The 14,165-nt window shown below is 24.6% G+C and overlaps 1 protein-coding gene across 2 annotated transcripts in view; it reads right to left on the reverse strand.

Annotated features, from left to right (window-relative positions):
* Positions 1-14,165, reverse strand: part of LOC117177540 (tyrosine-protein phosphatase non-receptor type 11-like) — a 101,945-nt gene that overhangs the window by 11,801 nt on the left and 75,979 nt on the right. For both annotated transcript variants that reach the window (XM_033368327.1, XM_033368328.1), the window contains exons 13-15: positions 5,583-5,669; positions 5,324-5,498; positions 1,504-1,707 (exon numbers count right to left, since the gene is read on the reverse strand). In XM_033368327.1, coding sequence (XP_033224218.1) covers positions 1,504-1,707; positions 5,324-5,498; positions 5,583-5,669 — 466 coding nt within the window. The remainder of the gene's footprint in view (positions 1-1,503; positions 1,708-5,323; positions 5,499-5,582; positions 5,670-14,165) is intronic.

Here is a 14,165-nt window from a genome sequence, read left to right on the forward strand (position 1 = left end):
GTTGTACACGAAAATACGAAACCTGGCGGCCACTAGACGAGGCTCTAGAGGTTACGTATTTTCGTGTACAACGTTACCGGCTGATGCCGTTGGAATTGATTAGTGAAATATTTTTTTTACATTTTTTATTATTAGGCTTTGTACTTAAACGTAGTTTTCTTTCGGCTCTTGCATTTCTCAAAGTTTGAGACCGATATTTCATGTATAAAAATAGTTCGAACGTTCAAAAAATGTTGAGGTTCAGAAAAAAGATGGAAATAATTTTCAGTGAAGTTCCTACCAAAATGCAGTACTTAAACGTACTTTATTGTACTATAATGCATTTCCCAAAGTTTCAGCCCGATATTTTATTTTTAAAAAAAGTTCTTAGGTTCAAAAAAACATTCAGTGAACTGAAAAACTGTGGTCGGTAATCTAGGTATTTAGCTGTGTCACATACCCTTAAAGCACTTCAAACTATTGAAATATATTAAAAGTATCCTAAGATATTCCGAATACTTTAAAATCATTTAATATCCGCTAAATAGTTTTAAAATTCTAGCAAAATTATGAGAATTTTTTTGAATGTCCTAAAACCTTTAAAATACCCTAAAATCTTTCAAATTCTTTAAAATTCCATCAAATTACTGAAATGAACTGAAAATTCCTTGGAGAACCTATTTTAATATCCTAAAATCTGTGGAAATATCCTGAAATACTTGAAAATCTTTTAAACACTATAAAATAAAATTAATTAACCTACAATACAAAATAAAAGGGGTAGTTCTTGAGTGGGAGCGGGTCTGCATTGCTTGACCGATATTCTGGAAAATGTATTATCCTAAAATATTTGCAAGTACATTTTTCTCAAACCAACATAAACTTTTAAAACCCCAAATTATGCAATAAAATTGCACTAGGAGGATTGAAAAGAATTAGGTTCCTTAAAAAACTGTTTTAAAAAACAAATACTCAAAAAAATCAATTTTTGAAAAATACTTGCACAAAAAGGTTTACAATAATAGAAATATGTTTCCAAATCACACTTTAAAGCGACTCATTATAAACAGATATAGGATATATGAAAAAAGGTTTCAAACGCTTTGAAATCTGTTTAGATTATTGAAATGAATAAAAAATTCATTGGAATCTTTTAAAAATGCCTTAGAAGTTTTTAAAATGCCCTAAAATCTTAAAATCCTTTGAAATTATTGAAATCAATTAAAAATTTCTCGGTATCTTTAAAAATAGCCTCAAATATTTCAAAAGAATTAAAGATAATCCAAAAATAGATGTAGACCTAAATTAATATTTATTAATCCATGAGTTAATTTATAGAAAAAAGTTACTAAAAAGTGATTTAAGAGAACGGAAACTCCCTGATTTTTGCTATTTTTTTCAAAATGCCTGACTGTTGGAAGCTTTTATCTTTTTCTAATTTTTTTTTTTTAAGTTCCATTATCGACTGTGAATTTCGCATTAATAAAGCAACAAAAAAAAAATGGAAAAAATTCTCAAACTCACATGAGTATTGATAGTGGAAAAAAGTAATTCTGAATAATTGATTGCATCTTGAAGAAAGGTAGTTTTAGGAGTTTTTATTATATCGCTGAGAATTGAGTCAACTTGTCTTATAGATACTTTTCCACTTCCAAAATCACGAAGAACTTCCATCTGAGAGACACTCGCTTCTATGTGAACCTTTCCTTTAAAAATATCATCTTCTTCCTGAAAATAAATATCAATCAATTATTTAGTTACAACAAAAAATCCAGCGCATTATTCTTCTTCAAACAATTACCTTAAAAATTAAATTAAAAATTATTTCTAAGCAAAAAGACGAACTTTTTAGAAAAGTTAAATTTCCCACGAAGAAGTTCAGTTCCAACAAAAAAGTTCAAATTTAACCAAGAAAGATGAATTTCGGACCACAATAGATTTTTTTCTACCATAAAGGATGAATACTGCATAAAGACGAATTTTCTATCCAAAACGATGAATTTTCTACTAAACAGTTGAATTTCTGACAAAGAAGATAAATTTTCAACAAAATATATGAATTTTCAACAAATTACTTAGATTTAAAAAAAAAATTATTTTGAAGCAAAAAGCCGAACTTTTTGGGAAGAGTTGAATTTTCAACACAGAAGTTAATTTCCAACCAAAAAAGGTGAATTTTCAACCAAAAAATATTACTCTTGCACCATAAAGGATCAATTTTCCTATCGAATATTCAACAAAACAGTTCGACTTTTGATCTTAAAAGATGAATTTTCCACGAAATTTCAAATAAAAACATAATTTTTAAAAAAGAACGATGAACTTTTAACCAAACAGATAAAATAAACAAAAAATTGTTTTACAACAAAAAGAAGAACCTTTTGGAGAGTTGAATTTCCAACAAAAAAGTTAATTTTTAACGAAAAAAAAAGTTAAATTTCAACCAAATAAAATTGTTTCTACCATAAAGGATAAATTGTCCATAAAAACGAATTTTCTATCCAAAATGATGAATGTACAACAGCAAACCAATTGAATTTTTGCCCAAAAAGGTCAATTTTCAACGAGATAGATGAATTTCGAAGCCGAAAAGACAAATTTATAACAAAACAGATAATTTTTAACAAAGAATGATGAATTTTCGACCAAATGGTTTAATTAAACAGAAAATTATTTTAAAGCAAAAAGACTAACTTTTTAGAACAATTGAATTTTCCACAAAGAACTTAATTTCCAACTAAGGAAAGTGAATTTTCAACCCATAAAGATTACTTTTCCATCATAAAAGATGAATTATCCACAAAACATATGAATTTTAAAACCATAAATACAAAATTTCAACTAAGAAGATCATTTTCAACAAAGAATTATGCATTTTTAACCAAACAATTGAATTAAACAAAAAATCCTTTTTAAACAAACAGACGAACTTTTTAGAAGAGTTAAATTTCCAATAAAAAAGTTAATTTTTAACCAAGAAAGGTGAATTTTGGACCAAAATAGATTATTTTCTACCATGAAGGATGAATTCTCCAGAAAGACGAATTTTCTATCCAAAAAGATGAATGTTCAACAAAACAGTTGAACTTTTGACAAAAAAGATAAATTTTCAAAAAAATATATGAATTTTCAAGCCAAAAGGATGAATTTTCGACCAAAAAAAAAATTACTCTTCCACCATAAAGGATGTGTTTTCTATCCAATATTCAACAAAACAGTTCGATTTTTGATCTAAAAAGATGAATTTTCCACAAAATATATGAATTTTAAAACCAAAAAACGAAATTTTAACAAAAAAGATAATTTTCAACAAAGAATGATGAATCTTTAACTAAACAGTTAAAATATAAAAAATTACTTTAAAACAAAAAGAAGAACCCTTTAGAAGACTTAAATTTCCAACAAGGAATATAATTTGCAACTAAAGTTAAATCTCAACAAAACAGTTGAATTTTTCACCAAAAAGATCAATTTTCAACGAGATAGATAAATTTTCAAGCCGAAAAGACAAATTTATAACAAAACAGATAATTTTTAACGAAGAAAGATGAATTTTCGACCAAATGGTTTAATTAAACAGAAAATTATTTTTAAGCAAAAAGACGAACTTTTTAGAATAGTTGAATTTATGACTAAAAAGATGAATTTTCTAGAAAGTAGATGAATTTTCAACTAAAAATATCATTTTTAACAAAGATATATGCAATTTCAATATATGAACCAGATAGTTAAATAATAAAATATATTTTTAAACAAAAAGACGAACTCTAGAAGAGTTAAATTTCCAACAAAGAAGTTAATTTCCAACAAAAAAGTTCATTTTTAACCAAGAAGTGTAAATTTCGGACCAAAATAGATTTTTTTCTACCATAAAGGATGAATTCTCCACGAAGACCAATTTTCTACCCAAAAAGATGAATGTTCAACATAATAGATGAATTTTTAAGTCAAAAAGACGAATTAACAACAAAAAATATAATTTTCAACAAAGAAAAGATCAATTTTCAATCAAAAAGTTTGAATTAAACAAAAAGTTATTTTGAAGCAAAAAATACGAACTGTTTAGAAGTGTTGAATTTTGAATAAAGTTAATTTCCAACCAAAAAAGTTGTATTTTCAACCCAAAAAGATTACTTTTCCACCATAAAAGATGAATTTTTGACCCAAAAAATGAATGTTCAAAAAAACAATTGAATTTTTGACAAAAAAAAATTTTAAACAAGCAGTAGAACTTTCAAATAACAGATACTAAATATTAAACAAAAACAGTTTCAGTTTCAACCAAATAATTGAATTTTCAAGCATAAACGACGATTTTATTATAAGACATTTGAAATATGATAAATTCTTGATCAAATAGTTCCAAAAAAATATATAATAATTTTTGTGCAAATAGTTCTAATTATAACCAAATAGATAGGGTTTCAATCAAAAGAGACGATTTAAAAAAAAAATAGATGAACTTTCAAGACAAAAACACGAATTTTCAACAACAAAATTTTCAACCATGAAAAATCAATTTTCCGTCAAATAGTTGAATTAAACGAAAAATCATTCTTAATCAAATGAACGAACTTTTTACAAGAGTTGAATTTCCAACAAAGAAAAGTGAATTTTTAATTTGAAAAAATTACTTTTCCACAATAAAATAGGAATTTAAAATCCATTAGGATGCTTTTTCTATGTAAAAAGAACAAAGCAGTTGGATTTTATACCGAAAAAGATAAATTTTCAACAAAATAATTGAATTTTCAGGCCAAAAAGATCATTTTCAACAAATAAAGATGAAATATGAATATTTGAACCAAATAGGTGAATTAAAATAAAATTATTTTTAAGCAAAAAGACGAACTTTTTAGAAGAATCGAATTTTCTAAAAAAAATTCGTCTTTTTGCTTTAAACAAATTTTCTTAAAGAAGAATTTTGAACAAAAAAGATCATTTTCCAAAAATAAAGATGAAATTTCAATATTTTAACCAAATAGTTAAATTTAAAAAAAAAAAATATTTTTAAGCAAAAAGACGAAATTTTTGCTTTAAAATCATTTTTTCAGGATGAATTTTCAAGCCAAAAAGTTCATTTTCCACAAATAAAGATGAAATTTCAATATTCGGACCAAATAGTTGAATTAAAAAAAAACATATTTTTAATAAAAAAAAGACCAACTTTTTAAAAGAGTCGAATTTTCAACCAAGAAAGGTTCATCTTCTAACCAAAAAGATCATTTTCAACCAAGAAAGATGAATGGTTAAAACAAACAAAAAAGTTGAATAAAAAAAAATATCAACCATTTGATTAAAAAAAAGATACTTTTCAGTGCGTTGTTCCTTTTGAAATAATTACCTCAAAAACTACTTGCGCTAATAGCATATTCACTAGTCTTTTAGAAAATAGCTCAAATGGCAATTTGTTTAGCTTCTCATCTCTGCATTCCTGCAACTTTTGTTCACAATCGCAATTCAGAGAATCCACAGATTCTGCGGGACTTTCCGTAGAAGTAACAGTATCGACTGAGCTTCTGAAATAAAGTTTGCAATATAAAAATTGTAACAATTATATATGAAATTAAATGAAACTTTACTGATGGGAAAAAAATGGATACCTTTTTTCATCTTTCATAGGTTTCTGCATTTCTTTACGATGCCTATTGTAATAAAAAGAATGTGGATCTATGAGTTCTTCAGCTGGACTAAAAAGGAAAATTATGATTAGATAGATTTTGAAAAAAAAATCAATATGAATAGACTACAATTCTTTTTTAAAAAGTCGCGTTAGCCGTATAAAATAATATAGATAATAATTTTAAAAACGAACTATTTCTGATTGTAAGTTTATCATTTCCGGTTGAAAAGTCTACGATTAAAACTTTGATTAAGAATTCTTTTTTTTTTTTATTGAAAAGTTTTATAAGTTGGTTGGAAATTGAATTATTTTGTTGAAAATTAAACAATTTTGTTAAATTCATACTACTTTGATTAGAATTCAATTGTTTTCCGGGTAGCCCTTTTATTCACAGAAAACAAATCCCGGTCATTTCCCGGTTCGCAAACATTTTTCACAGTCAATTAAATTTAAAAATTCAAAATATAAATCTAAAAATGTCTGCATTTAAAGTAATAAAAACGAAGGTGCAAAGCATTTTAGGCCATTTCAACCCCGAAATGTTAGGAATTAAACAATTACATTTTTTATACAAACTGCAAACTTCTTCAATTAAAAGGTAAATTGTTTTAAGTTTCAACTGTCCGAAATTCCTCAAAAAGTTTCAAAATTTTATTTTTAAAGTTTGAAACATCTACACGTTTTTTTTACATTTTTTCGAATATTAAATTATTTCACAGTTTTTTCAGAATTTCTAAGCATCTTTTAAAGTGATTCGAATTCTTCCTCAATTTTTTCAAAAATCATGCAAAATATAAATATTTCCTTGAAATCTTCCAGCCTTATTTTTTAACTTTGCAAATTTTTGTAAATATTCTCTTAAAAATTAATTTGTCAAAATAAAAAGTAATTTTCAATTTTACTGCGAATCTCGAGAAAATTCTTTTTATTCTTTTCAAGCTATTTGCACCGAAATTTCGGTACAAATAGCTGGATTTTTTCAATATACGTACCGATCTTGTAAATTTGCTTTCTTTTTTATAGAAAAATTAAAATTTTAATGTTTAAAGTTTAGTTTCTTGTTTAGTTTCAAATATTTGATTTATAATTACTAATTTTAAATGAACAGTCAAATACTTATAAATATTAAGCAATCATTCTTTTTCTGAATTATAAAATTTCCAATTTTAAACATTATTTTTTAAAATTGAAAATAGTTTAAAGAAATTCAATAGGGCGTTTACATTTTTCTAACTACTAAGACTTTCCAACCAAACAATTTAATTTAAACGTTAAAATCTGGAAATTCTTACATTTTAAAGCGATTTCGAATCACCTTGTAAAATCAATTATTATTCCCTTTTTAATTCTTAAAGTACAGTTCAATTTAAAAAAAAATCATTATAATTTATATTCTCAGTCTTTAAAAACTGCATTTTTAAATTCTTTAACTTAAAAATGTACGCTTAAATATTAAAATCTAAAAGGGAACATTTTTAAGTGAAGGAATTTATAATTAAGTATTGTAAACTGAATATCATAATTTAAAAAGATAATTCAACTAATTGTTTAAAAAACTGTTGAAAACATCTTTGAAAGATTTTTTTCTAAAAATTCGTAAACTTCCCAATCAAAAAATAAATTCACTGTTATTTCCTGATATCGTCGAATTCCCGATTTCCCGATGCAGAGGCCACCCTGTGTTTTAACAAAAATTTGTGTTTTTGGATCGAAAATTCAACAATTTGATTGAAAAATTTTGCTCTTAGTCGACAAACCATTTTTTAAATTGAAAATTCAACTATTTTGTTGAAATTTATCTTTTTCGTTTTTAAAATCCATCCCTTTCTATTGAAATTTAATCTTTTTCTGGTAAAAAATGAAGCTACCTGGTTAAAAATTAATTTATTTCGGCTGAAAATAAACTTTTTGTTCTTGAAAATTTACATTTTTCGTTAAAAATTTAACGGTTATGTAGAAAATTCTTATTTTCTCCTCGAAAATGAGATAATTTGGAAGGAAATTAAACTGCTTGCTTCAAAATTGGTCTTTTTTGAGTAGAAAATCAATTTGAGAATTAAAGTCCTTATTTGAAAGTTGAACTCCTTTCTTAAAATTTGGTTTTTTCAGTTGGAGAATCATAACTTTAATTAAATATTCGTTTTTTCTGTTTTTTTAATACTATATATTGGATTGAAAATTCATTTTTTGACTTGAAAATTCCACAATTAGGTATAAAATAAAACTATTTCGTAAAAAATTAAACGGTTTTGAAGAATATTAGTTTTTTTTAGTAAAATAGCATTCTTCTTAATGAAAATTCAACTAATTAATTTTTAGAAAAATATAAACTTCAAACTATTTAGTTAAAATTTCATTTAATTTGTTCAAAATTCACCTTTTTGGTAAAAAAATTTAACTATTTAGTTAAAAATTTAACTGCTTTGTGCAAACGTCATCTTTTTTATATTAAAATTCAACAATTTGGTAGACAATTAAAATGTTTGGTTGAAAACGTACTCTTCCGTTCAGAATTCATATTATTTGGAGAACAATTCGACTAGTTTGATAGAAAATTAAACTATTTATTTCAAAATTTAACTATTTCATTAGAAATCATTTCCTTATTTTTTTGTACAAAATTTATCTTTTATAAGTTATAAGTTCAGCTATTAGGTTAAAAATGTATGTTTTTTTCAAAAAACTTAACAATTCGCGAGGAAATTTTACTGTTTGCTTGAAAATTGATCTCTGTTGGCATAAAATCAATTTAAGAATTAAAATCACTGTTTGAAAATTAAACTAATTTCTTAAAAGTTCATTTTTCCGTTTCAAGAATCATAATTTTATTTAATTTTTTTTTTTTTTAATTAACTGTTTTGCAGCAAATTCGTTTTTTTTTGCTTCAAAATTCAACAGTTTGTTATGAAGTAAAACTATTTGGTAAAAAATTTAACTGTTTTGTAGAAAATTAGTTTTTTTAGTAAAAATGAATTCTCCTTAATAAAAATTTAACTACTTCATTTTTTTTAAAAAATCACGTTTTTGTTTCAAAATTTAATTATTTAAAAATTCCAAAAAATGATAGAAAATTAAACTATTTGTTTGCAAAATCAACTAGTTTGTTAGCAAATTAAACTATTTATTTAAAAATTTAACTATCATATATATTATTTGTTAAAATTCTTATTTCTTGGTAGAAAAATCATATTTTTGCGGTCAGTTTATTCGGTTGAAGACGAATAATTTTAGTTAAAAACTAGTTTTTTTTTGTTTGTTAAAAATTAATTACTTGCTTGACAATTCAACTATTTCACAGAAAATGCAAATGTTTTATAGGTATAAAATAAATCTATTAGGTATAAAATGTGACTGTTTTGTAGAAAATTCATCTTTATTGGTAGGAAACAAATATTCTTGATTGAAACTACATCTTTCTGGTTGAAATCTTAAATATTTGGTTGAGATGACGGACATGTTGTTTTAGCCAATTAGCAGAGAAGGTCAAAAATATTTTGGAAGAAAAAGTAAATAAATAGTGGAATTAGCGGACAATTGTGAGAAAATAGTGGATTTAGTGTCATTATTTTCGAAATAGTAGCAAAGTAGTGTTATCGGTAACAAAAAATTAAATAGTGTCAATAATACGATGAATCTGAGACCTTATTTTCGAAAAAAATGCACAAAAAGCCGCAATAAATAACTCGAAATATATTTAATTTAAAACAAAGTAGTTCAATTTTCCACCAAAAGAGATAAATTCTTAAGAAAAGAGTCCATTTTCAAACAATAAAGGTGAATTTCCAACAAACAAACAAATTAATTTTCCAACATAAAAGATTAATTCTCCACAAAAACGAATTTTTTATTTAAAAAGATAGAATGCCCAACAAAACAATTGAATTTTTTTACCAAAAAATATGGATTTTCAACAAAATAGTAAAACCTTCAACTAAAGGTGTGAATCTTTTCAAAACAATTTATTCACAAATTATTTCAACTTTCAATCAATTAGTTGAATTTTCAGGCCAAAAAGATGAATTTTCTTTGAAATAGTTAATTTTACAGTCCAAAAATATCTATTTTTAACAAAAAATTTATTTTTCTACCAAATAGTTGAATTTTCTTCCGAATTAGCCGAAGTTTTCAATCAAGAAGATTAACTTTCTCCCAAAACAAAATAAATACTAACAAACTGTCGAATTTTAAATAAAAAAGGTGAATTCTGAACGAAAAACTTTCTAGGTAATATTTTAAAAACGAAATTTAATTTGATAACAAAAACAATTAAATTCAATCAAAAGAGTAATTTTCAACAAAATAGTTTAATCTTCAACCAAAAGAGCTTAATTTCCAACCGAACAGTAGAATTTTTAACCAAAAAATGTGAAATTTCTAAACAAATATTCAAACTTCCAACATAAAAACAAGCGGGATCTTCAACCAAAAGATATAAATTTCCATTCAAGAAGTTGTATTCTTAACCAAAGAATATGAAATTCGTACAAAAATAGTTAAATTTTCGACCCAAAAAGGCAAATTTTCAGCAAAAACGGTTGAATTTTTCACCAAAAACAGATTTCGTTACAAAACAGTTGAATTTTCAAGCAAAGGGATGATTTCATTAAGATGATTTATCAAGCAAAAAAGACGAAGTTTCAACAACCAAAATAATTTACTACAAAAAAAGGTGAATTTTGAAGCAAATGGCTGAAGAAAACAAAAAATTATTTTTAAGTAAAAAGACGAAATTTTTATAAGATTTAATTTTTCAACCCGAAAAATATGGATTTTCAAGCAAGAGGGATGACTTGTCCACCATGACAGATAAATTTTCAATCGATCATGATACATTTTTTCATCAGAAAAGATAAATTATAGACAAAACAGTTAAATTTGCAAGCCAAATGGACGATTTTATTAGGACACACTAAAATTATTATGAATTTTTGAAAAAATAGTTTAATTTTTAAAGAAAAAAATAATTTTTAAACTAATTGTTTGCACTTAAAAACAAATACATGGACTATCAATCAAAAGAGGCGAATTTTCAACCAAAAAGATAATTTTCAACAAGGAAGGATGAATTTTTAACCAAGTAATTGAATTTGCAAGCCGAAAAGGCGAATTTTCAAATATCTGAGAATTTGCAAGCCGAAATGGCCGAATTTTCATATAAATGAGATTAAAGGTTTGCAAAAGCAGTTGAATTTTTATACAAATAATTGAATTTTCAACAATATAAGTTAATTAAATTTTTTTTAATTGTTGTTAGACCGTTAAATTTCGACCAAAAATATAAAATTTCATCAAAATAAAATTAACTCCAAAGCATTAACTAATAAGAGAAAAAAAAAACATTTTTTTATCACATTGGGTTTACATTTTAAAAATGTAAATAATAAAAAGTAGCTACTTTTATATCCAACTTTTTATGACCGACGAACCCCTTTTATAAATAAACTCCGGATTAACAAAAAGTCACGAACCTCCTTTTTCAGGTTACAGGTTCTGTGTAAACATCGCAAAGTGTGAAATGGTCCATCTAACGACTTGACTAACCTTCAAAACTGTTTGTTTCATGACAAAATACGCAATGAAAATAACGCTTACGTGTTTTCGGAGACCTCGTCAGAATATGTCTTCTCGTCGCAAAGAGAAATGACAACCATTTGTAAAATAAAGTAAATGCACAAGTAAACTCGACAGAGCTTCATTTTGGCGGTTTAAGAAACTTATTTTCTGAAAATCAGTGTCTATTATTTCCTTTTTTTTTTAACAAAACAGAGAAGAAAAATACACCGGTCTTCAGGACAGTTAACTTCTAAATCGAAAATGGACGTAAGCTTCCTAACCTAACCCTTGATGTATTTACTGCGCAGCCGCCGCTGTTGCGACTGCGCATAAGAATCTGAGTATTTCGTGTAGTGACGTCAGGGGGCAAGATGTCTTCACATCGAGGGCCAAGGAATAGGGGAGCTTACACGCCGCCAGGTATTGGTGAAAATTAATTCTGTTTTTTTGTAATTAATTATAAATGAGAGTTTAACTATTACATTTTTTTATTAGAATCCGTCTCTTCACATTGAAAATATTAATATTTTGGGTTAAAAATTCATCTTTTTGCTAGAAAAATTATTTCTTTGGTTAAAAATAGAACCATTTTTTTGTAATTCGTTTTTATTTTGTATATAAAAATGTATATTCTCTAGGTGAAAATTCATGTCTTTTGTTTAAAAATTTATTTCTATGGTTGAACATTTTTTGGTTAATTTTGGTTAAATATTAATTTTTTCAACTGGAAACAAAAGTACATACTAAAATTTTTAGTTAACAAAATTTTGTTGTTTTTTTCAGTTGGAAATTTATCTTTTTGGCAGAAAATTATTTTGCTTGTTTGTAAATTAATATTTTTGGTGGAAAAATAATGTTTTTTTTTGTTGATGATTAAACTATTTTGTTAAACATAATTTAGGTTTGTATTAATTAAATGAAAATTTAACTATTCAATTTTTTATTGAAAATTTGTCTTTTTGTTTGAAAAGCGATTTCTTTTCTTGAAAGTTTGACTATTTTTTGAGAATTCGTTTCTCTTTTTGCTTCAAAATTTATCTTTTTTAGTCAACATTCATCTATTTAGGTTAAAAATTAATTTCTATAGCTGAAAATTGTACTATTTTTATTAATTTTCTTTTTAATAAAAGTTAATTTTTTTAACTGAAAAATTAAGTATATATATTTTGAAAATCAAATTGCATGTAAAATGATTTCTTTGGTACAAACATTTCCGTTTTTTTTTTTTAATTATATTTTTTGTTGCTCGAAAATTGATCCTTTTCAGTTGAAATCCATCTTTTTTTGGCAGAAAGTTGTTCTTCTTGTTTAAAACTGCATATATTTTGGTTCAAAATTCATTTCTAAGGTTGAAACTTGAACTATTTTGTTGAAAACATGTTTTTTTTTGTTTGGTGAAAAATTAATTTTTTAAACTGAAAACTTATGTATATACTATATGTATACTAAAATTTTCAGTTAAAAAATGTATTTTTTAAATTTGAACAGTCATCTTTTTGTGGGAAATTATCATTAATATTTGATCATTAATCTTTTGGTTGAAAATTAATTTTCCTTTTGTTGAAATTTCAACTGCTATTTTGGAAAAAATCAGTTTTCTTTTTGCTGAAAATTAATCAAATCAAAATTTAAATATTTTATTTATTGTTGAAAATGAATTTCTTTAATTGAAAATTGAACTAATTTATTTTAAATTCAATTTTTCACCAAAAACTTAACTATTTTAATTTTTCGTTGCATTTAAAAAAATTAAAAATTCATTTCTTTTGGTGAAAATGTTTTACAAATAAATTTTTTTATATGAAAATTCGTCTTTTTATTTGAAAAATCATTTGCTTGGTTGACAATTATTTTTATACTACAAATATAATTATTCCCTTTTCCGTTGATAATTCCGTTAAAAATTGAATTATAATGTTGAAAATTCGAGTTTTTGTTTGTTGAAAATAATTGTTTTAACTAAAAATGTAACTTTTCCATTTTTGGTTATTAATTAATGTTTCTAGTTATTGAAAATTTATTTATTTCATTGAAAATTGAACTGTTTTGTTGAAAATTTGATTTTTATTTAGTTGCGAATTATTTTTTTTTACTTATAATTCAATTGCTACATTTTCAATAATTTATCTTTATATTTGAAAATTTATTTATTTGGTTGAAAATTAAACTATTTCGTTGATAGTTCTATTTTGTTTGCTTCAAAATTACTTTTGAACTGAAAAATTAAGCGCTCCATTTTTTGTTAAAAATTTATCTTTTTAGTTGAAGATTAATTTCTTTCGTTGGAAATTTGGTTGCAAATTATTTCTTTGACTGAAAATTTAACTGTTCCATTTTTTGATAAAAAATTATTTTTTTAGCTAAAAATTTATTTATTTCGTTAAAAATCGAACTATGTTGTTGAGAATTCTATTTTGTTTGATTGAAAATAATTTTTTAAACTGAAAATTAAACTTCCATTTTTGGTATAAAATTGATTTTATGAGTTAAAAATTCATTCCTTCCATTGAAACTTGCAGTATTTTGTTAAAAATTCTATTTTGTTTTGTTCAAAAATTTTTTTGAATGAAAATTTAACTGTTCCATTTTTAGTTAGTAATAATTAATTTATTTCGTTATAATATTAACAATTTCGTTGAAAAATCGATTTTGTTTGCTTGAAAATAAATTTTTTTAATTGGAAATTTAACTGTTCCATTTTTTGTTAAAAACAGATCTTTTTAGTTATTGAAAATTCATTTCTTTCGAGGAAAATCGAGCTGATTTGTTGAAAAATCCATTTTTTATCTGGAAATTGAACTTTTTCATTTTTATTTTAAGAGTTAATTTTCTTACCTTTACCTTTTTGTAGAAAATTATTCTTGTTATAATATTATTGTTAATATTCGAAGTTATTAAAAAAATTAAGTTTCGTCCCATGTAATTAGCATTAGTGTTAGACCCACAGCATGAAGCCATCTTGGATTTCTCCCACTCAACCCGATACCTATTGGCTGAATGGCGTCGGGAA

Source organism: Belonocnema kinseyi, chromosome 7, assembly GCF_010883055.1.
Source record: "Belonocnema kinseyi isolate 2016_QV_RU_SX_M_011 chromosome 7, B_treatae_v1, whole genome shotgun sequence".
Taxonomy (NCBI): Eukaryota; Metazoa; Arthropoda; class Insecta; order Hymenoptera; family Cynipidae; genus Belonocnema; species Belonocnema kinseyi.